General features: G+C 52.0%; 9 protein-coding genes across 9 annotated transcripts; 5 read left to right on the top strand and 4 right to left on the bottom strand.

Annotated features, from left to right (window-relative positions):
* Positions 1 to 184: 184 nt before the first annotated feature.
* On the bottom strand, positions 185 to 2,600 carry P153DRAFT_293637 (uncharacterized protein; the record flags this gene model as incomplete). The annotated part of the gene is made up of 2 exons (XM_033663904.1): positions 185 to 2,033; positions 2,170 to 2,600. 2 exons carry the CDS (start codon positions 2,598 to 2,600, stop codon positions 185 to 187), a joined length of 2,280 nt encoding a protein of 759 aa, XP_033522741.1.
* A 1,421-nt stretch (positions 2,601 to 4,021) lies between these two features.
* P153DRAFT_35324 (uncharacterized protein) lies at positions 4,022 to 6,458 on the bottom strand. Its single transcript, XM_033666426.1, has 3 exons — positions 5,850 to 6,458; positions 5,236 to 5,794; positions 4,022 to 5,184 (listed from the first exon to the last, which is right to left on the bottom strand). The coding sequence occupies exons 1-3, from the start codon at positions 6,192 to 6,194 to the stop codon at positions 4,307 to 4,309; spliced, it is 1,782 nt and encodes a 593-aa protein (XP_033522740.1). The 5' UTR covers positions 6,195 to 6,458; the 3' UTR covers positions 4,022 to 4,306.
* Positions 6,459 to 7,086: 628 nt separating this feature from the next.
* On the top strand, positions 7,087 to 7,799 carry P153DRAFT_35314 (uncharacterized protein). Its single transcript, XM_033666419.1, has one exon. It carries the CDS (start codon positions 7,172 to 7,174, stop codon positions 7,664 to 7,666), a length of 495 nt encoding a protein of 164 aa, XP_033522739.1. The 5' UTR covers positions 7,087 to 7,171; the 3' UTR covers positions 7,667 to 7,799.
* On the bottom strand, positions 7,435 to 9,321 carry P153DRAFT_367508 (uncharacterized protein). Its single transcript, XM_033668289.1, has one exon. It carries the CDS (start codon positions 9,260 to 9,262, stop codon positions 7,934 to 7,936), a length of 1,329 nt encoding a protein of 442 aa, XP_033522738.1. The 5' UTR covers positions 9,263 to 9,321; the 3' UTR covers positions 7,435 to 7,933.
* Positions 9,322 to 9,428: 107 nt separating this feature from the next.
* P153DRAFT_35295 (ubiquitin fusion-degradation protein) lies at positions 9,429 to 10,770 on the top strand. The gene is made up of 3 exons (XM_033666406.1): positions 9,429 to 9,562; positions 9,612 to 9,926; positions 9,980 to 10,770. The coding sequence occupies exons 1-3, from the start codon at positions 9,560 to 9,562 to the stop codon at positions 10,733 to 10,735; spliced, it is 1,074 nt and encodes a 357-aa protein (XP_033522737.1). The 5' UTR covers positions 9,429 to 9,559; the 3' UTR covers positions 10,736 to 10,770.
* Positions 10,771 to 11,060: 290 nt separating this feature from the next.
* On the top strand, positions 11,061 to 12,143 carry P153DRAFT_35311 (uncharacterized protein). The gene is made up of 4 exons (XM_033666417.1): positions 11,061 to 11,383; positions 11,440 to 11,472; positions 11,522 to 11,588; positions 11,669 to 12,143. Exons 1-4 carry the CDS (start codon positions 11,318 to 11,320, stop codon positions 12,013 to 12,015), a joined length of 513 nt encoding a protein of 170 aa, XP_033522736.1. The 5' UTR covers positions 11,061 to 11,317; the 3' UTR covers positions 12,016 to 12,143.
* A 63-nt stretch (positions 12,144 to 12,206) lies between these two features.
* Positions 12,207 to 13,135, top strand: P153DRAFT_404397 (uncharacterized protein; the record flags this gene model as incomplete). Its single annotated transcript, XM_033671999.1, has 4 exons — positions 12,207 to 12,497; positions 12,555 to 12,587; positions 12,640 to 12,709; positions 12,771 to 13,135. The coding sequence occupies exons 1-4, from the start codon at positions 12,447 to 12,449 to the stop codon at positions 13,133 to 13,135; spliced, it is 519 nt and encodes a 172-aa protein (XP_033522735.1). The 5' UTR covers positions 12,207 to 12,446.
* Positions 13,136 to 14,989: 1,854 nt separating this feature from the next.
* On the top strand, positions 14,990 to 16,120 carry P153DRAFT_404395 (uncharacterized protein; the record flags this gene model as incomplete). Its single annotated transcript, XM_033671998.1, has 4 exons — positions 14,990 to 15,023; positions 15,185 to 15,253; positions 15,396 to 15,694; positions 15,743 to 16,120. The coding sequence occupies 4 exons, from the start codon at positions 14,990 to 14,992 to the stop codon at positions 15,929 to 15,931; spliced, it is 591 nt and encodes a 196-aa protein (XP_033522734.1). The 3' UTR covers positions 15,932 to 16,120.
* Positions 15,898 to 17,544, bottom strand: P153DRAFT_341941 (glycosyltransferase family 32 protein). The gene is made up of 3 exons (XM_033665949.1): positions 17,128 to 17,544; positions 16,921 to 17,076; positions 15,898 to 16,873 (listed from the first exon to the last, which is right to left on the bottom strand). The coding sequence occupies exons 1-3, from the start codon at positions 17,404 to 17,406 to the stop codon at positions 16,310 to 16,312; spliced, it is 999 nt and encodes a 332-aa protein (XP_033522733.1). The 5' UTR covers positions 17,407 to 17,544; the 3' UTR covers positions 15,898 to 16,309.
* Positions 17,545 to 19,041: the final 1,497 nt, after the last annotated feature.

Genomic DNA, 19,041 nt, shown 5'->3' with positions numbered 1-19,041 from the left:
TCATGATTTCGTGAACTATATTCCGCCCATACAAGATACGCCAACGCTATGCCCAAGTCTATGCTAAGTTTATTCCAACGCCGTACGTCAGCGTACTCTCCAATGTATTCTACTGTATCCCATCTCCATCTCCGACTTCAAAGACACCACACCACACGTTCTGCACTTTCCCAACCACTCCCACTCACTTCCTCCTCCGCTTAGGACTCGGTCTCATCCTCGTCTCATCCTCAACCTCCTCCACAGTCGCGACAGGAGACGGCTCATTCGAGCTCAGATTCTCAATACGGTTCCCATTCTGATGTGCGACGCCATCTCCCGCCGCCCCACCACCACCAGCATGCAGCATGCCATCATCCGGACTGCCATTGAACTGGAACGCATCAGCAGCCGACGCGCCGAACCCCCCCGCACTCAGGTCGGGCGTGGGGAAGTTGAAGTCCGGCAGCGTATTCGCGTCGGCGTTGCCCTGCGTCGGCCCGTTGTTCTCGGTGAAGTAGTCCTGGTCCTGGACGAAAGCGTCGAGATCAAGATCGTAGGCTCCGGGGTCGCCTAGGCCGGTGCCGGAGAAGTAGCCCCCGTCGTTGACGTTGACGTTTATGCCGGGGATCTGGCCGCTTGGGCTGAGTGGCTGTAGACGCTCTTGTAGGCTTTGCACGCGTGAGTTTTGCTCGTCGCTCATCTTCTGCAGGAGCTCGAGTTGTTGCTGTGTGGCTTGGAATTGACTCAGGTCGTTCAGTAGGTTCGACATTTCCGGGGGTGGGAGGGGGTTGGTGAGCGCATTGTTGTTGTTTTGCGCGGCGGAGGTGGTGGCGATGAGAGAGAGGACGTCGTTGCGCTGCTGTGGCGTGAGCGGTACGTGACCGTCTTGTGTTTGGTAGTTTGAGAGGGCGGAGGGAAAGTCGAATTGTGAAGCCTGGTTTGCTGGTTGCGAGACGCTAGCATTTGCGTTTGCATTTTGAATCGCGGACATGATGTCGTTGGTTTCGGGAAGGGGAAGATGAGTCTGTGGCGTTTCGGCTTTGGGAGGGGCGGCAGATGAGCTGTCTCGTCCTTGCGAAGCGGAGAGAGTGGATTGCGGTCTTGAGTGCGGCATTGCAGATTTGAAAACTGACTGTCTGCTCCCGGGTCTGGTGATCGGACTTGGAATTGGCCTAGTAGTTGGACTCATAGTTGTCGCACGATTTGATGGTGAGAGCAAGTCTTGTGGAGCAGGAGCTGGGGCAGGAAGGAGAGCAAGAGGTCTTCGGGTCCGTTGTAGCTGTGGAGACTTGTTCATATCTTTTGTTGGATAGTCATCAACATCGACGACGTTACCGTGCGATTGTTGCCGTTGCATGGCAGGGGGGAACATGTCAGCGAGATTCAAGCCATTCGTGTTGCCTTCCAGGCTGCGATTGTAGAAAGTAGCCAAGAAAGTCAGAATGGCGTTGATCGAGTTCTCATGGCGGTCGTGCAGCGCTTGGAATGAGGTCGCTCGCGAATACAGGTCGTCGTTCTGACGCTTGATCTGACTCAGAACGTTCGAGATAAGCTTCTGCTGCTGTTGAAGTTGCTGGACTTCGACTCGTAAGCTGTTGTACTCTGATCGCGGTATCATGGCCATCTGCTCGGTGCCTCGCACAGTCATGTCTTCTACATAGCCACCGCCGCCAGTGTCTTGCACGTACTTGCGCTCTTCGTCACTGTCGCCTTTGTTCTCCTCGTCTCGCTTCCGCTTTGGGCCAGATGGAGGATTCTTAGGCTTTTGAATCAGCCACAACAACTCGGGGCGACCACGCTTGAAGTACTTGTTGTAGTACTCGCTGGGTGCCTTCGCCTTGGTTTCGCTCGCCTTCATGGAGTTGTCTGACAACCCAACCTTCTTGTGGAAGCCATACATGTTTAGTTGTCGCACAAACGAAGCGTAGTTGTTGTGTTTAAACAGCTCCGGAATAAGTGTCCGCGCGAACTCATCTTCATCTAGGACTATGAAGGAGTTGCCATCGTCTGACCATCGGATGAGGTTTTCGTTTTTGTTATTGTCGAGAAAACTGGAAGACGTTAGCTAAATCCCCGCAATCAGACCCAACATCCACATGCACGATTCCCCATCCCAGCCAGTCTGTGTCTGCTAGACAGACACACGAAAGTCAGAACCAATGGAGAGAGGAACATCAAGTCACTCACCTGCTCAACTTCTGCACAAACGGCGGGATCTGCTTCCGCTTCGCCTGCGCATCCTTCTTCGCAACCGCAGCCTTCTGGTCGAGTTCCTCATCGTTATCCATGTGCTCCCACTGCTGCCCCGGGCTAGGATAGCCCTCCCACTGGCCTTGTCTTGGCGCGGGAGCAAGCTGTTGATTCGGATTTCTTCTGACCAACTGCCCCAGATTCATGTCTGCGCCGTCGTCCAGCGATACGACTCGGTTGTGTCCTCCCCCTGCTGTGTTCGCGGCATAGCTGTCGAAGAGCTGTGGGTCGTTGAAGTTCATGTCCGCGCTCATGGTGGGGTCGCTCCAGTTCATGAACTGGTCAGACGACATGTTGGCGTCTTGCTGGTATGTCTGAACCTGGGCTTGCGGCTCAGCGCCTGGAGCGCGGCGCTTGCGGCTCGACATGGGCGCGGCGCTCACTTGTGATGTAAGACCGGCCAGTGTGTGGAAAGCTGAGCTTTGGGCCGCTGCGCGTATCGGTATGCCAGTGCCTAGGTGCTGGAGTGCCTCGCGATCGCTTGCGACCTGTGCAGCCTTGCGACGTACTGTCTCAATCACGAAGTCAAGGACAGTTCACGGAAGTGTTAACGTGCACAAGGGAAATGTCAGACAGCGCGAATAAGTCGCAGTTATGTACGTCTGTGTTCCAGCTTGTTGTGTTGTTGTTCCTGGTTGCAGTAAAACCGTGATGTGATTGTTTTCAAACAGTCGTTGACGCGCACAAAGGAAGGCGATGGGGCGTGCGAAATGCGCAAATAGGGTCGTACTGGAAGGCGGTTCTGGAAGGCGGCGGTTGGTTGGGGAAGGGCGGTGGTAGAAGTTTGGTGAGTCGAGGACGGTGGGAGGAATCGCGATTGTGCTCTCTGACGCGGATCCCAAGGCAGCAAGTTAATCGACAAGATAGCAAAACTCTACGGATTAGCTGTTTTGCGCGAGAAATTAGCTCACGGTCTCAATGGTTGATGATGGTGTCAAGCTGGCAATATGCAACATTTAGTCAATGTTGCGCATCGATGCTCCAGCGATGAGTTCATCAACCGGGCCGCCGGGGATTCAGTTTCGCCGCGATATGTCATCCTCTACCATCGATTGTGCATACCTAAACCCGTTGCTAACCATCACCAAGAATTCACGGATGGGTGCGGAACAGGAGCTGCTCATTAACGCCATATCAAAACTTCTCCGCTGTCGACAAGAAACGTGATTCTCAAAAAGCGAGTCAAAGACGTCACACACAAGTATCAAACAAGAAAAATGTAGGAGCGAAGATATACCGAACAAAATATATTAAGCGCATATTACAATACAGATTTCCGAACATCATATTCTCCATCTAGAATTTCAGCCTCTTCACAACCTAGCCTCAAGAGTTCTTGTGCAACAAGACACCAACCCGCTAACACGGACAGAATATGGCAAGAAAATGATCGAGTTAGATGATGAGTCCCGTATACGGTGGTATTAAAATTGCCTATCCAAGAGCACTTATTTTTGACCGTGGTGGGACAAAGTACTGACGACAGTGACGCGAATTTGTTCATCCAGTCCGATATAGCTGATACTAGGTCTGCCTTCTCATTTTCGTATCTTGTCAAACAAACGCCTCGCCAAAGTCCTATTGCGGTGATGGGTGTACTGAGGATTACGTGGCGCCGACGATATTCTTGAGAGGTATCTTCTCATCGTAGTTGTGATCTTGGACGAAGTCTTCAATTCTTGTGGATGGAATTTGTTGAAACCAGACTAGTGTGGCAATTAATAAGGGGAGAAAAAAAGAGTATCCAAATCAATGCCTAACACAAACTATTGCCTGTAGAAGCGGTACACCTACCTGAAGCCGAAAAGAAAACAAAAAAACCAATTCAATAACAACAACAATCAACAACTTAATATGTCCATATATGCTTTTCATTGCCCAAATTGGGATTCGAGATGGGGAGCGCGAGCCCCTGGTGGGTATGTAGTTTCTACCGTCGTAGTCTCATTCTTCGTATACGTCGTGAGCCGTAATATCGTCATTGTTCATTCAAAGAATTTCGTCGCACATCGTTGTTCAAGGAGCGGGAACATGTTGGGTGGGTGTGCTGTGTCATCAGTGAATAGCGAGGAGCTTACTGTCCTGCAACGAGTTCGGCGTTGGACTGCGACGAGAGCTCATCGCTACCACGGTTCTGATGACCATTCTGGCGAGGACGGCCGAAACCGTGTCCACGTTCTGGAAGTGGCCCGCGAGGCTGCCTCGAAGGGCGATCTTCGTAGCCGTTACCGAAAGTTCGATGACCGCCGATTGGTCCAGGAGCATCCCACGAGGTCATCTGTCGAAGAGCACGCGGGCTGCTGCTCTGTCCGAAGCCTCCACCAAGCTGCATACGTCCCATTGCTGTTTCAAGCAAGCCTTCGTCGCGTTGCGACATAGAGCCGGTCGTGGGAGTACCGTTGGGGTTCGTCAAACTGCCATTAAATCCAAGCCCTTCGAGGGAGATTCCGTTCGGACGTCCCGCAGGATGGCTGGCGGTGGAAGGTGCTGGCGAAGGAGTGTAGGAGCGGAGATCCGCATACGACCTAGCACCTCGTAGGTTGGGAACGGCATTCAACCCACCCGGTGAATCAGGGAAACCCAAAAGGCCTGAAGCTTGTCTTCCGCCGAAGGCATTGTTGTAGAAACCGTCCCGAACGTCGCTGAAGTCGGTCGTTGCGGCGCGATTAAGAGTACGACGGGGTTGGTCGGACGGGTGGCTTGTAGGCATCTGCGAAAGAGGTGGACTCAGGCCTGGAGTGTCCTGTACTTTTATGACGTGGACCTGTCGCTGCTCGCCGGTGCCCCTAGAAACATGCATGAGACCCAATTGATGAGCCAGAGTGTGAACGATGCGACGCTGTGTGGGTGTCAGGGTTGACGGGAATACCATGCTGTCGCGCTCTTCCGCCTGCTTGAACAAAAGCATCTGAGAGTAGAATTGCAGGACTTGAGGGTCGTTCATGTCTACATCTATAGATAGTTAGCAGCTGAAACGGCCAAATGTGATATTGGAGAACATACCAGCCCTCGGCTGGCCCCTTGTACCAGACACTGGCGAGGGAGATGTAGCGGGCATGTGAGAGGCAAGAGAACCATACGACGCCTGGGAGTGGAGCTGCCCTCCTGACGGACGGTGTTGTTCCTCAAGCTGGCCGCGGCGCTCACGCTTCTCACGTTCGATTCGCTCACGTTCCTCAACAGGCAACAATTTTTTGTACTCGACGCGAAGTTTCCTGCCATTGAGCTCGAAGTGGTTCAACGCCTCGATGCTAGTAGCTGTTTCTTCGTGTGTGGTGTAGTTGCAGAAGGCCAAGCCTCTGAATACACCGTTGTCGAAGTGGTAGTTGAAAGCGTACGGAAGAGGTAGTCGCAAGTCCGTCATCAGCTGAACCAACTGCTCCTTCCGGACCGCGAAGGGGATGTTCTTGATGACCATGGCCGTGGGAATCAGCTTTTCAGAATCATCCTCGTCATCTTGTCCAAAGCCAGAGGCAAACATGAGATTGGGACTTCCATTCCCGAGACCCGAGAGGGTGTGGCCAGGAGGCCCTGCCGCTGGTCCTGTCTGGTTCATCCATGCCTAAAGCGGTACGTGTCAGTCAATAATCTACAATAACCTGGCTCAATCTGCTTACTGTAGGAATCGCACTGCGTCCCCGCTGTTGCGATCGCATGCGAGCACTGGCAGCGCCTCCCAAAGAACCCAAGCCATTTTGTGAGAAGGCGTTCGTATTCCAGCCTGCAGGCGCGCCCATATCGTAGCCGTAGCCGACGGTCTGATGGAGGCGTTCGTGATTACGCGGCTGTGACTGATCGTAGCCCCTGGCCTGATCGTCTTGCTGGTAAAGATTGTTTTGGTTAAACTGCTGGTAGGCGTCAAATTGACGAGACGGCATGCGATGCAAAGTTCCATTCTGGGACTGGTTCCTGTGGGTACCAGGCGACCGCGCCGACTGCCCCTGTTCGTATTGGGCATACATGATGTGTTGGTGTGTTGAAGGCTGAGCTGTTGCGTGTGAAGGGGAAAATCAGGTGCAGAAGGACAGGGTCGAGGTTTAGTACGTCTGCGCCAAGACCAAGCGCGCGGAAGATTAAAGATCAAAGTGCCAGATGCCGCGAAATGAGGTTGGGTATCGTAGCAAATGAACCAAAACGGGTCAGCGGCGACGGAAAAGGGGGAAGATGAAGCTTTCAGCACGCAGCGCCGATAGGCATGTCGAGGGTGGCCGGTGATGTTTGAGACAGGGTTAATAAGTCCAGCTCCTCTCTCCTTTTGACTGGGCGACCGAACTTTGTGGGTCGTCGAGCAACGAGCTAGCAGACGTCAGAGGCCTGAACTCACGCGTCGTCGTAAAGGGGCGTGATCAAGTACGGGTGTCTGGAAGGAGAAGCAGAGACGGACGGTGGGTGGTGCGCGAAAATAGGTTGAGAAGCCACACTAGCCCGCGGGGAACAGGCAGCTTGGAATCCGAGACGTAACGCACGCTGTCGCCAGACGACCGAACGGCGAAGCACAGGGAGAGTGTGAACGCGACGTGCAGGCTGAGTCAAGGTTTCAATCTAGGACGGGGGCAGCGGCAGCGGCGAGGGGGGCAGATGGTCCACTTCATTGGCTGCCCTCGCCCAGCTCCAATATACGCCTCGATTGAAACGATGCAGGTGTTCCTCAAAAGCACCGCGTACAAGCTCATGCGCGTCGTACACGTGCTATCGAATATTCTACACAGTCCTGTTCCCAACGACCATGGCAGACGAGATGCAGCCGAGTCGCCTGTCATGTGGCGGTGACCTTACTCGCAATATTTAATAACATGGACCGGACCCTTCGGAACGGCTTCAGGGAGTTGAACGAGGCCCAAACTCCAAGCTTCTGGAATTTTGGCGGCCCGTGGCCGTTCGCGCGCCGCTGGCTGTAGCTTGCTCTCAAAACGTGGTGTCCAATTACAGCATCCCCTGAATGTGGCGACTCCCGTCGCTGCGGAAACGCTTGGGGCGTCGTTTTATGAGAGGCAGGACGCTTGCATCGGTGCTAATTCAGTTGTACATGGGTACACATCTCGGACTTTGTGATAGAAAAAAAAAGACGAGATGCGTGATGAAGTCATCGGGGGCGAAGGCGAAGCTTCTTACGCAGCAGGTTTTCAGAGTTTATACTTTGTCTTACTTCTGTAACTCTAACCGAATGTTGGGAGGATGCTCTGCTCGGATATTGTACACGAGGCCACCCAGCTGCCCAATCTGTGCTTCGTATCGCATCGCCACTACGATCTACGGACCCTTCATCATCCAACACGGACTTCACTTTTCCTTTCATCCAGAAGGAAGTTATGCACATAGCCGCACTGCACAAGTCTGCATTCCTGACACCTCAACATCTGCACACAGACACGAAACGGTCACAGCAAGCGACATCAACGTGACACGACATGCACACATCAAACTCTGTATATGATTCGACGTAGCTGCGCTCGATGGGCTGTTATCGCAGGCGCTCCAACCGATCGCTACGGCTTCCCGCATCTCTGTTTTATCCGACTGGTCGAACATTTATCGTAGGATCTTAGCCACAGGAGCCTGCATTGCATGAGAAGTCATGTGAGCGTCCAGCTTGTCGGTATCTTTAGATACCCGATAGCGTGAACTGCAGTGGAGCGCTCATTGATATGTCGTGCAGCAAATGTACCATACTATTGAAGGCATCAGTTTATCAAGCGCTCGATCAATCGTCGTCAAAGTCCAACAGTCGCGACCACTCCGTTTCGCCGACGTGGCGAAATTCAGCACCAGCAGCGAATTGCCCGCTTGCCTCCCAAGCACGCATCGTCTCCGTGTCGTAGGGACCATTGTTTTCCCCTTCTGGTGCAGTGAGCCAATGGAACTCCCACTGCACTGGTTCTGGATTTGGGTTCCTCCAATCCTCTCCTGTGTCGCGCTTGTATTGTCGCATAATTGTTTCGCGGGGCATTTCGTAGATATCTTCGACACCTCTGTCAGACAGTCGACTTGCGCATTCAGTAATAGAGTCGATAGCTGCTTTTGCTTTTGCTTCTGCAGCTTCTTTCGCAGGGTCAGTATCGACCTCCATAGCTTGGACCTTTTTCTTCTTGCTCCAGGTGTTGGTCTGCTTCTTCGGGGCTGCCTTGCCGTATCGTACGAGGGCCTCCAAGGGAGTCTCTCCTACATCCAAGTGCGTGATTAGAGTAGACAGAACGTCGCTGGTGATTATTGAGTCTTCCGCGCGTTCACGAGCCTTCTGTTCTGCATCTCGCATATCTTTTGCTTCTTGCGCACGCTTAATATCCTTTTTGGATATGCCCTCGAGCCACGAGTCTTGAGCGGCTTCTGGGTCGTATGCTTTGCGCACGAAATTGCCGGCCTCGTCGAATCGACCCTCCTCCTGCTCTGAGCGCATGTTGAAGGCGTCTAGCTTCGGAGCGTGCTTCTTCTTGCTACCAGCCCCTAGCTCCTCGTCCATGTCTGACTCTACGCGGTCACGCTCTCCATCATCGCCGCTTTCACTGCTGCTCTCAACATCTTCTGTTACTGTGTCTTTGCCTTTGGTGAAGTCGACTGCAACATGCCCTCCAGACTTGCTTGTGGATTCTTGCCCCTCAATTTCATCATTATCTAAGAATCGTAGCTTCTTCTTTGCCGTCTGGTCTCTGACTGTTTCCTCGTCCTCGTCGTCGTCTTGGTCTTCACCACCAAACATGTCGTCGTCATCATCGTCATCGTCTTTTTTCTGTGCTGTGTCGATCTTGATCTTCGCCGCGGCACGTGCATTGAAGTTTTCTGTAGAGCTGTCCGAATCGTAGCCGTCGATATTGACTGCATTTCGTTTGATTCCCGCGCCTTTTCCAATCACGTCTGCTTCCAGCACAGGGTCTTCTTCCTCTTCGGCGTCTGGAGCGAGCGTGGAAGGGTTGCGTGGGTCGAATCGTGGTTTCTTTGAAGAGAGCTCGTCGTTGTCCAAGTGGTGAGTGCGTGTGAACTGCTCGCCGGCGCGCTTTGGTCGTGCGGGGTTGAAGGTACCACTGGGGCCAGCCATGTCAGATACAATGCAAGTTGGGTGCTTCGTGAGAGTAAGAATGCTACAAATACGCGCAGTGCAGTGACGTCGACGAGGCTTGGAGGCGCGGCGTTCAAAGCGCCGACGCGTATGCGCAAACGGTCTTTCCAGCATACCGTAGCAGCACCTCGACCATGGGTCGTCATCTACATTCACACTCATCGTTCTTCCACCAAACACACCTTTTTCGCCCACCTGCTGCCTGAGAGTGTACCCCAACCTCTCGCCCTCACTCACAACCACCCTCGCACCTTCCCTACCTGACAGCGATCCACCATGGTAGGAGCGACCCCACCACTTCTCGCACATGTCCGCTGACTGCAGCCAGTTCAACCCAACCTACTACAACGAAGACGATCCGATGGCCATGTACCAGTCACTGCGCCGTGGTGGCGCCCCACGACGGTTCGACGAGTACTTCCGTTGCTATCCTATCGCCATGCTTCCTGGTCCAGAGCGCGAAGATGCGAACAACGGCGGCAAAGTGTTCCTCCCACCCAGCGCGCTCGACAAGCTCACCCGGCTGCACATCACATACCCCATGCTCTTTGAGCTTATAAACGGCGCTCAAGACGGCAAGAAGACGCATGCGGGTGTGCTGGAGTTTATAGCGGAAGAGGGCAAGATCTACCTGCCGTACTGGGTACGTCATTATCGCTGAGCTGTAGGACGGAGTACTGACGATGTTTTCCACAGTTGATGCAGACGCTACTGCTCGAGCCCGGAGATCTCCTACAAGTCAAATCGACTGACATTCCTCTTGGCACTTTCATCAAGCTGCAACCACAAGATACGTCCTTCCTGGAGATCTCAGATCCCAAAGCCGTCCTCGAGAACGCGTTCCGAAACTTCTCCTGTCTGACCACGGGCGACATATTCACTTTTGCATACAACGACAATATCTACAGCATCGCCGTGCTAGAGACAAGGCCAGAAAACCCCAGCAAGGCCATCTGCACCATCGAGACCGATCTGTCAGTCGACTTCGCGGCACCAGTAGGGTATGAGGAGCCCAAGAGGGCAAGCGGGACAAGCACGCCACGGAGCGGGAAAGGTGTCATGGCAGGCAAAGGCGGAACGCTGCACTCTCATGGCACTATGGCGCAGGCCATCAACTACGAAGCCATTGCGCCCTCGTCAACAAGTGCCGCCGCTGGTGCCAGGGCGACGTCCTCCCATTTCCTCTCTTCGGGTCACAAGCTAAACGCCAAGAAGGGTAGCAAAACGCCAACTCCACAAGCTTCGACACCCATCGCCGGACAATCCACCAACCCTCCACCGACTGTGCGGCGGACTAATGGTCCTCAACCGCTCAGGTTGCCCCCAGGAAAGCTCTTCTTCGGCTATGAGATCAAGCCAGTCAAGGGCAAGGAGGAGGAGAGCGAGCAGAAGGAGTCGAAACATTTTGACGGCGCGGGCCAGACGTTGCGAAAGAAAAAGGGAGACAAATAGATGGGGTTGGCAAACAAACGGACACGGAAGGAGCAATTTGACTTCTGACATGGACACATGCGGAGCATTTCACGGCGCTAAATCAAGAACTGGGCGGACGGACATGGCGTTTGGCGCTTTCTGGTACACCGCTCGTACCAAGCAGCTTAAGCCACCAATGCTTCCATATGTGTATCTCTCCATGAAATCTTGTGATTGTGTCAATATTCGCAGTATCGCTAACATGCATGTGGCTCTTAGCGTGTATGTTGTATCTACACGGTATGGCAGCACACGTGAATGGTAACTAGAAATCAAATGAAATTATACGTCCTATATCGTCAGATTCGGAATCTCGAACACCGATATTGAGACGAATTCATGATCTGACGTCGAAGTAAAGGTAACTCATTCACGGACACACCCATACTGCCCAGTTTTACTTTCACTGCTCAGCCCGCACATAAGCCTACCGTTTTATATAAATCACCGCTTCCCAGCCTCATCCCCACCAACATCTTCACACGCTCGCACATCTATAACATACGCACGATCTCTCCTAACTCTGCCCCAAACACTATCAACACCGCTCTATCTGACAGAATGCCTCCCAAGAAGAAGGTCGCTGCTACCAGCGAAGGTGCAGAGAACGGCGACAGCAACGACTCAGTACGTATCCGCCTCCACTCATCGAAAACACAATCGCCCACTAACACGCCATGCAGACATTCCGATGGACAGCCGAAAACGACCGTACTGTATGTTCCTCACACATGCATCAGCCGACGCATCACTGACCACCCACAGCTCCTTATCCTCACGCTCGGTCGCACCCTAGGGCCGGATGACTACCACAAGCTTGTCGAAGCCTTGCGTACGTATCACAAATCACGTTCCTGATCACATCATACTTGGTTCTTGATACAGTATGAACGCCAGCTAACTGTATCGCAGCTGGCTCAAACTACAACGGCGTTCGCATCCGCGTGTCCAAGTATCGCGTCGAGCAGCGTAAACGCTTCGATGAGCTGGGCTGGGAGATGCCCGAGGGTGTGAAGGCGCCTGCTACGCCGCGCAAGAAGGAGCCGGCGACGCCACGCAAGAAGCGGGATGCTAGTGAAGTAGCTGGCGGGGACGATGGGGCGGAGACTCCTAAGAAGAAGCCTAGGGCGAAGAAGACTAAGAAGGTGGAGCCGGAGCAGGAGGCTGACGTTGAACATGAGGTGTCGGCAATGGAGGGTGCGGTCAAAGAGGAGGAGGTTAAGGAGGAGATGGTCAAGGATGAGGTGGATGAGATTTGAGTGTCGAAGAAACTACATGGGGTTCTTGAGGATAGTGTGGGCATCTTGCTTGATATGCGCCACAGAAAATGTGTGGTTTTGTGACATGATTGGCAAGTATCTTGAGAAGACAGACTATGAAATTGACATCTTGCCTGAGAACATTCTACTACCTGCTTCAAGTTCATACATAGAATTGATGAGCGCAGATCATCTAGCCATGTGTTTCCAGCCGCCACCAGAGTGATGAAGTGAAGGTGAGTCTCGCTGCTCAATATCACTTGGCCTCACTTCACCATCATTCGCGCCAGAGACGCATAAGTATCCTGCTCCCCACCATTACTCATCTAATATCTTTCTCTCTCGCAATCTGAACAATATCACTCCCTACAGCAACACTTCCGCACTCACAAACAATCCAAAACCCAAACACACATCACACCAACACCAACATGCCACCCAAGAAAGCAGCAGCCAACGGCGATACCAGCGAGGCAGGCGGCGTACGCATATCCCACGATCCACTCACACGAGATCCATCCAACTAACACCAAACACAGAAATTCACATGGGAGGGTCCCAACGACAGCAAGGTTTGTCTCCCCACTCACTCCTCACCAACCACATGACTAACACACACACCAGCTCCTCCTACTGATCCAAGGCCGCTACGTCAAGCCCGAAGAGTACGAGACTCTCTCCACAGCGTTCCCCGGTACGTCGCATGCCTGCCCAGCATCCACTCTTCCAACAAGCCAGCTAACTCCCCCTCCCAGGAACAACCGCCGGCTCAATCCGCAACCGCATCTCCGCACTCCGCGTCAAGCAGCGCACTCTATACGATGATCTCAAATGGGAGCTACCCGAAGGCGGCGCGGGCCACTCGGCGAAGAAGAAGAAGCGCGAGCTCTCTGGTGCGGAGGAGGGTACGCCGACGAAGAAGGCTAGGGTTAAGAAGGGGAAGGGGAGTGATGGTGAGGGTGGGACGCCGGCGAAGAAAAGCGGTGGGGTGAAGCGGGGGAAGAAGGTGCAGGAGGAGGTGAAGATGAGTGATGGGGATGAGGAGATGGAGTTGGAGATGCAGTTTGATATGGATGGGGCTGTGAAGAGGGAGGTTGATGATGAGGGGGAGGAGGTTTAGGGGTTGGGGGGGCTGGTGGTTTGGATGGGTTTCAGATTAGAGTGCATGATACCTTTGGAGATGGGAGGTGGGCATGTTTATATGCATGCATCGTCGTCTTGCTGCGGTACGACATGGTCTTATGGGAGTCTAGCGATCAAATTCTACATATCTCGTTCTTTCTTGGGATTTTATTTCGTCAACACACCACACCATCCTGCCCCCCATGTTTCCGCAGTGCAACCTACTTCAATGAGCCGAGTTCCAGCACCTCCACAGAAGACAGTAACATGAATTATCATTGTCTGTGAGGTCAATGGCAACTTCAGCGAACTTTATGACTGAGATCACGCACATATCCCATCAGACGTCTCGTAATGTAAATCGACTTTACTTCACGCCATGGTGCGTACAAAATATGCGTATAAATCACGCATATAGATAACTGTATCGTTTTGAAGCGTCGTCGGGAGAAGGCGAGGATGAGCTATTCTAAGGACTTCACGCCGATCCATGTTACAGATGTTCTCGAATTTAAGAGAAGCGGAGAAACCAGCTCGTGAATGCTTAGAGCTTGTCTTTTTCATTTTGGATTTTTTCCCCTTGTTTCGAGGAGAAAAACAGACGACCAATGATAGAGAGGAAAGGTTTCCACTTCGACCGCGTAGTTCGTATAGTGAGCATTTTAGAAGGAACTTGAGTTCCCCACAACAACAGAAGTTGTGTTTTGTATCAGATTTGATAGGGAGAGAACACATACTCCTGTCGGAATTGCTCTTCTTGAGAGGGTGAAATCCGAATGGAGGATTCAAAAGAGACAACGTGGTGAGTGGAGAAATATAGGATAGAGGTCGATGTACCAAGTACAAGAGTCTTCCATATCGCCAAGATTGAGTAATGTTTTTGGAATGTCCGGAGTTCCATGGCGGGGTATGATTTTTGTTTCTGATGATTCCAAACCCCCGCGGTAGATAGAAAGGTAAAGTTTAGGAAGAAAGAGGTATTTTAGTTGCGACTCGCACAAACAGACAAGTCCACAGGTGGAATACTGTTATCTTCTGAGACCGGGACTCCACATATCTCGTCATCATTCACCGTTTTTCTTCTTTTTGGGATACACGAATGAAAAATGATGAAGGAGTGTTGAGGACAACGACGAAGTGTTTATGCCGCAGCACACACACCTCCGCATGTCCAGATGTTTGTGTGTTTTTTCCCACCAAGACTTCTCCATCCTCTCCCAAATCATACTTTTTGGACAGGAACCGACACTCCATATCGTAAATGGTTCAGTGTTTTGGAAACGACAAGCCTCTCATGATATCCGTGTCGGCCAGTTTTTTTTAACAGAAAAGAGCATTCCACATAAGAGGACGTCTTATAAGGTTTTGACACCAGCCAGGTAAGATAGTGATACCGGAAGTACGCCAGGCTTCGAATTCGAGAGCAGAAAGTGGGATTCCACATAAACGGGGTGGTGATAGAGTTGGTGCGCAGAACACAAAACCATACATATTGCATGGGTGGATTTTAGTAAATTAGAATAGATGTAGATGTAACACAGAGAGATTAGAAGAGCAGAGGATAGATTTTATACCCCCATCTCCCCTAGCCTCGCTTGTGCACACTGTCGAGACATGCGTCGTCCTCCCGAATCAACATGAGTGCTACTTCACAACACAAAACCGCATGGTTGAATGTGATTGGTATTTCAGATCATCGCAATCGAGGCACTCTGTTTTCTTTCCCGAGTAGCTTGGACAAACACACCGGCCAGGGTTATGTTCATATTTTTGAAAAGTCCAAAACTCCATGACACACGATGATCAGGCTTTTTAACAGAGATACACACCTCCCAACTCTTTCGAAATAGTCATGTTCTGGTGTAAAACATTCATGAAAAAGAGAGGTACGTCTTGGTTTTGAGTACCGCCTCACCGCATGAAGAGTATGTGTCCGCATTGCAACTTCAACGCGCACAAAAGACCCATTGTCTCATCGATGAGTGATTTTCGAGAAGCGGTTAACCGCAAGATATACATAGATGGAAACGCAGACAATGGTTTGTAGGCCTCGCTCGAGTTGTCCGCCCCATGCCCGGTGTCTTCTTGGATTTTGGAAAGCCGAAACAGAAATCATGTATATCCGTATATTCATTTTCGGAAGAAGCATAGAAGATTGAAGAAGTGATGAGAAGCAGAGAAGAGCGAGAAGGTGGACTCTTATACTCCACCCATTCTCCCCACGTGTTATTGGTCTTGGCTGGTTCTGTTATGAGAAGGTCATACGTACCTCATTTGCCTTCCTGCGCGCCGGCTGGATGAATTCATATTAATTACCACACTACCACCCAGCTTCTCTGAGATCGCGAAGAAAACATCCCTTCGAAAGCCCCTGGATCCATTAACTCCCGCCTCGCAATACGGACTTATCCCCTCCATCCACAGTGTTCCCAGACGCAAAGGGATCTCTGGACTCGATGGGGCATATCATCCTTGTGTAGCCAAACCACATCTTCACCAACGATCTGCCTCGCTCCCAGTTACTCGATGCAGTGTAGAGCTGGGGAGTATGGAAAAGGTCTGTGATGTGATGTGTGAGATTGAATGCGTACTTGACTCAGGGTAGGAGAGAGCTCAGTTCCATGTTTCTGGCCCTGGCGGTTCAAGGTACTTGCGCACTTGCTACCTTTCAAATGGTAGAGAAGAGATAGAGAACGGAAGAACAAAACCCGAGCAAGTGTCGACTACATCAAAACATGATGTAGAATATGGTATTGATATCGTACCGTCAGCCCCATCTGACCCAACTATCTAATGCCCGTCCCATAACAATCAAAGGCCATAACAAGCCCAGCAACAAGCCAGAGTTCCCAGCTCTAAACCCATCCGCCCAATAAATCGTCTATAGCGATAGTAATAGCACCCGAGGGTCGCTCTATATGCAACAAGGCCACCAATTCGCTTTGCGTTCCAGATCGCAATTCTCAAATCAAGTTAAACAATACTACGAGGTTGAATAGCCCCATTCAATAGGCTAATGTGCGAAACGAAGAAGGTGAGTTAAATGAGTAAGAAAAAAAATGCAAGCAACCATTAAAACATGACACCAGAAAATGCAGGACTCGTGGCGCGAACGAAATGCGCTTAATCAACAACATGTAAACAGGAAAGTAACCGCAAGTCGAAACAGCGTTCAGACCTGATGGCGGTCGTCAAGTTCGACGTCTTTCTGGCTTATGCGGCGGTAAAATGGCACCCTCGAGTACGAGGACCGGACTTTTGGCGACCCAGGCTGTCTCTGCTGCTTGTTCAAGAAGAAAAACTTGTATATTATGCCTAGCAGAGCAAATCCGGCAGTGAATCCAAGGAAGGTCACCAGCAGCCAGTGTCTCCCTAGCCAGAAGATGACCTTAACATCGGTCCTGTGCCAGCTGTTTCCAACGTGGTGGGTGAAGAAGCTCCACGGGTGGTTGTTGTACTCCTCGGGAAACAGAATGCGCAGGCGATCGTTGCCCTCAGGATTGGTGTTGCTGTAGTGGCGCCAGACAAGGCTGAGGTACAATGGACCAGTGGAAGCCATCACGGTGATGTACGGGAGCGGCCAGCGGCGATTGTAGTCCGTCAGGGAGTCGATGGCCTTGAGGAAGAACGGATGGTGAGGGACTGCGCCCATGGCGTCGTTGGAAATGCCGGTGGGGAGAGTGCGGCGGACCCAGGCAGGATAGGCGAGGAGAGGGTCGAGGCTACGGTTGCATCCCTGGGTAGTGTTAGTATCAGTGATTGAGTTGCGCACATGGTACGTACATCGTCAAGGTCGATGTAAATTCCGCCAAAGTGGTGTAACACAAAGTATCGAATTGCATCGGCGCGTTGGATGGGGTACGGGTAGCCATCGAAGGTCTCGAGGAACCATGGGTACTCGGTGGCAATGAACTCGCGAGACTTCTTGTCGGTCCAGAGCTACGTCTTGTCAGCTACTCGTTGCCATGGCATCCAGTTTGCGCGCCATACCTTGTACTCGTAGTCGGGGTGCAGGTCGATGCAGGTTTGCTGCGGCCCCTTCCAGTGATCCGGTATGCTCTCGTTGATATATGTCTGGTGGATGATCTTGGGGATTAATTGCGTCCTGTCGTTGATGGTGCCCGAGTTTGGCGCCGGGAGTTCACCGCGCACGATGGCATCTTCGCGACCGGTAGCGAGCAGCAGACCCAATAGTGTCCAGACGCTGTGCACTGCGAAGCCAAGGACGACGACAGTGACGAGAAGAAATATGGTGATGCCCCTCCGCATGGCGACTGCTGTGCTCTGTCTCCTTTCTGGTCGCGTTTCTCAGCTCCGTACTGGGGCCAGGGGTGTCGACTGGTTGGGTCTTGTCGCACACACGTTCTAGTGATACAGGATTCGGTGCGGCGAAAGACTCCAGATGCTTGTGAAGAAGTCGGCTCGTGAGTAGCTTGGCGGTTCGAGCAGAAGAAAAAACAAGAGCAGCAGCGTGGAGGACGCTGTTTGTCGCCGGGCCGTGGCAGTGCAAGTTGGGAAAGCAAATCTCGCTTAGCTCCGATACCCTGGTCCAGAACGGCAGGGGCGAATTGACTAGCGCACACTAACAACCCCGCCGAATCCCACCTTTCACATGTTTAGTCTCTCAACGCCTGTTCGCATGTCTCTCGCACTGCGATAACCTGCTTGTCCTTGCTGTTGCAGATTTGTAGAGCGTGCCATCTTCATCCTCTGCTCTCTCACATTCTGTCGACTCGTCAGCCCCAGCCTGACCTGATGCGGGGCCGCGTCGCAAGTAGGGCTGTGTAGGGCACACTCGCTAGCCGATGACGCCTTGCACCTGCAGTTATCCACACCTCGTCCTCGGAAGCCAAGCGGTTTTTAGCACTCCACCAGTGTTATCGGAATCGATCAAGATGCACAGTGATCAGGTGCCAAGTGAAATCACAGCGCCTTCGTATCGACCCAAGCAACACCTGCGACCGGCAATTTATCCCTCCAGGCGCGACAACGTCTACGCGCGTTTGGCGGCACAGAGCACGACTGAAAGGTCATTTCCGGAGTTTTATCCCGGTAGCTGCGTTCACGATAGAGATTGTGGCTGCATGGTTCGAGTCTAATCCTTCGGTATTGGCGCCGCTTCGAGCAAGCACTATGACGTACCAGTTACCACCAGTAGGTCATCTGTGAAGAAACAGAAATCTCGGCATTTCACTGTGTCTCGTCATTTGGTCTGGCCGTGGAGGGAACACCCGATCTCGCGAAATGCCGAGCATGGATCACTACAATCGCGCGACACTTCTGCTCGTCCTACTCTTAGAAAACGCAATTTGTTATACCTACTGTCGAGAAGCTACTCTCCTAGAGTCGACATTGTGTCTGGCAGTACTCGTTAGAACCTTACTCTTGACCTGACTGCACCAGGTACTCTTTCTTTTTACCAGCCACGGTATCTTGTCACACCCAGATCAGCTACTTATTTCATGTCATTCTTTTGCACTGCAGGCGTTTTTCGGGTCTTGAATGATCCTACAGCCAGGTCTCAACGCCAATGGGACTGTCGCTAAATCGATGAAGATCTTCTACTGTCCTTCCGGCGATGAAAGGCTGCAATAGCCTTAGCAGCTATTTCTTTCGCCTCCAAACCGCTGCTGTCCAAAGAATTACGGCATGTGTGACAATTCATGGTAACACAACATGAAGCTGGTCCTGGTGGCGAATGAACATTTCTATTGCCATGGCAATACTTCTCATTCAATTCTCCATTTTGTACAACCTCTTCATCAGTGTCATGGATGCGTACAAACTTCTATGCATAAGGGTGAACGATGCAAGATAGGAAAGAACGGACTTGACCGAAATTATGATCCTGCCACCGGCGCACTTCGGTCCAGTTCAGTTGCGAAAAAAGCAAGCGTTGCTCTC

Source organism: Dothidotthia symphoricarpi, assembly GCF_010015815.1.
Source record: "Dothidotthia symphoricarpi CBS 119687 unplaced genomic scaffold P153scaffold_12, whole genome shotgun sequence".
Lineage (NCBI taxonomy): Eukaryota > Fungi > Ascomycota > Dothideomycetes > Pleosporales > Dothidotthiaceae > Dothidotthia > Dothidotthia symphoricarpi.
This window is presented reverse-complemented; position numbering and strand designations above follow the sequence as displayed.

Excerpts from the sequence above, each read along its gene's own strand:
- P153DRAFT_35295 (XM_033666406.1), top strand. Across the intron at positions 9,927-9,979 it reads AGATCTACCTGCCGTACTGG|TTGATGCAGACGCTACTGCT; the intron begins GTACGTCATTAT and ends TGTTTTCCACAG.
- P153DRAFT_35311 (XM_033666417.1), top strand. The coding sequence starts at position 11,318 with ATGCCTCCCAAGAAGAAGGTCGCTGCTACCAGCGAAGGTGCAGAGAAC. Across the intron at positions 11,384-11,439 it reads ACGGCGACAGCAACGACTCA|ACATTCCGATGGACAGCCGA; the intron begins GTACGTATCCGC and ends CACGCCATGCAG. Across the intron at positions 11,589-11,668 it reads CAAGCTTGTCGAAGCCTTGC|CTGGCTCAAACTACAACGGC; the intron begins GTACGTATCACA and ends ACTGTATCGCAG.
- P153DRAFT_367508 (XM_033668289.1), bottom strand. The coding sequence starts at position 9,262 with ATGGCTGGCCCCAGTGGTACCTTCAACCCCGCACGACCAAAGCGCGCC.
- P153DRAFT_35314 (XM_033666419.1), top strand. The coding sequence starts at position 7,172 with ATGTGGCGACTCCCGTCGCTGCGGAAACGCTTGGGGCGTCGTTTTATG.
- P153DRAFT_35324 (XM_033666426.1), bottom strand. The coding sequence starts at position 6,194 with ATGTATGCCCAATACGAACAGGGGCAGTCGGCGCGGTCGCCTGGTACC. Across the intron at positions 5,795-5,849 it reads GACGCAGTGCGATTCCTACA|GCATGGATGAACCAGACAGG; the intron begins GTAAGCAGATTG and ends GTACCGCTTTAG. Across the intron at positions 5,185-5,235 it reads AAGGGGCCAGCCGAGGGCTG|ATGTAGACATGAACGACCCT; the intron begins GTATGTTCTCCA and ends AACTATCTATAG.
- P153DRAFT_341941 (XM_033665949.1), bottom strand. The coding sequence starts at position 17,406 with ATGCGGAGGGGCATCACCATATTTCTTCTCGTCACTGTCGTCGTCCTT. Across the intron at positions 17,077-17,127 it reads ACCCCGACTACGAGTACAAG|CTCTGGACCGACAAGAAGTC; the intron begins GTATGGCGCGCA and ends GACAAGACGTAG. Across the intron at positions 16,874-16,920 it reads TTTACATCGACCTTGACGAT|GGATGCAACCGTAGCCTCGA; the intron begins GTACGTACCATG and ends AACACTACCCAG.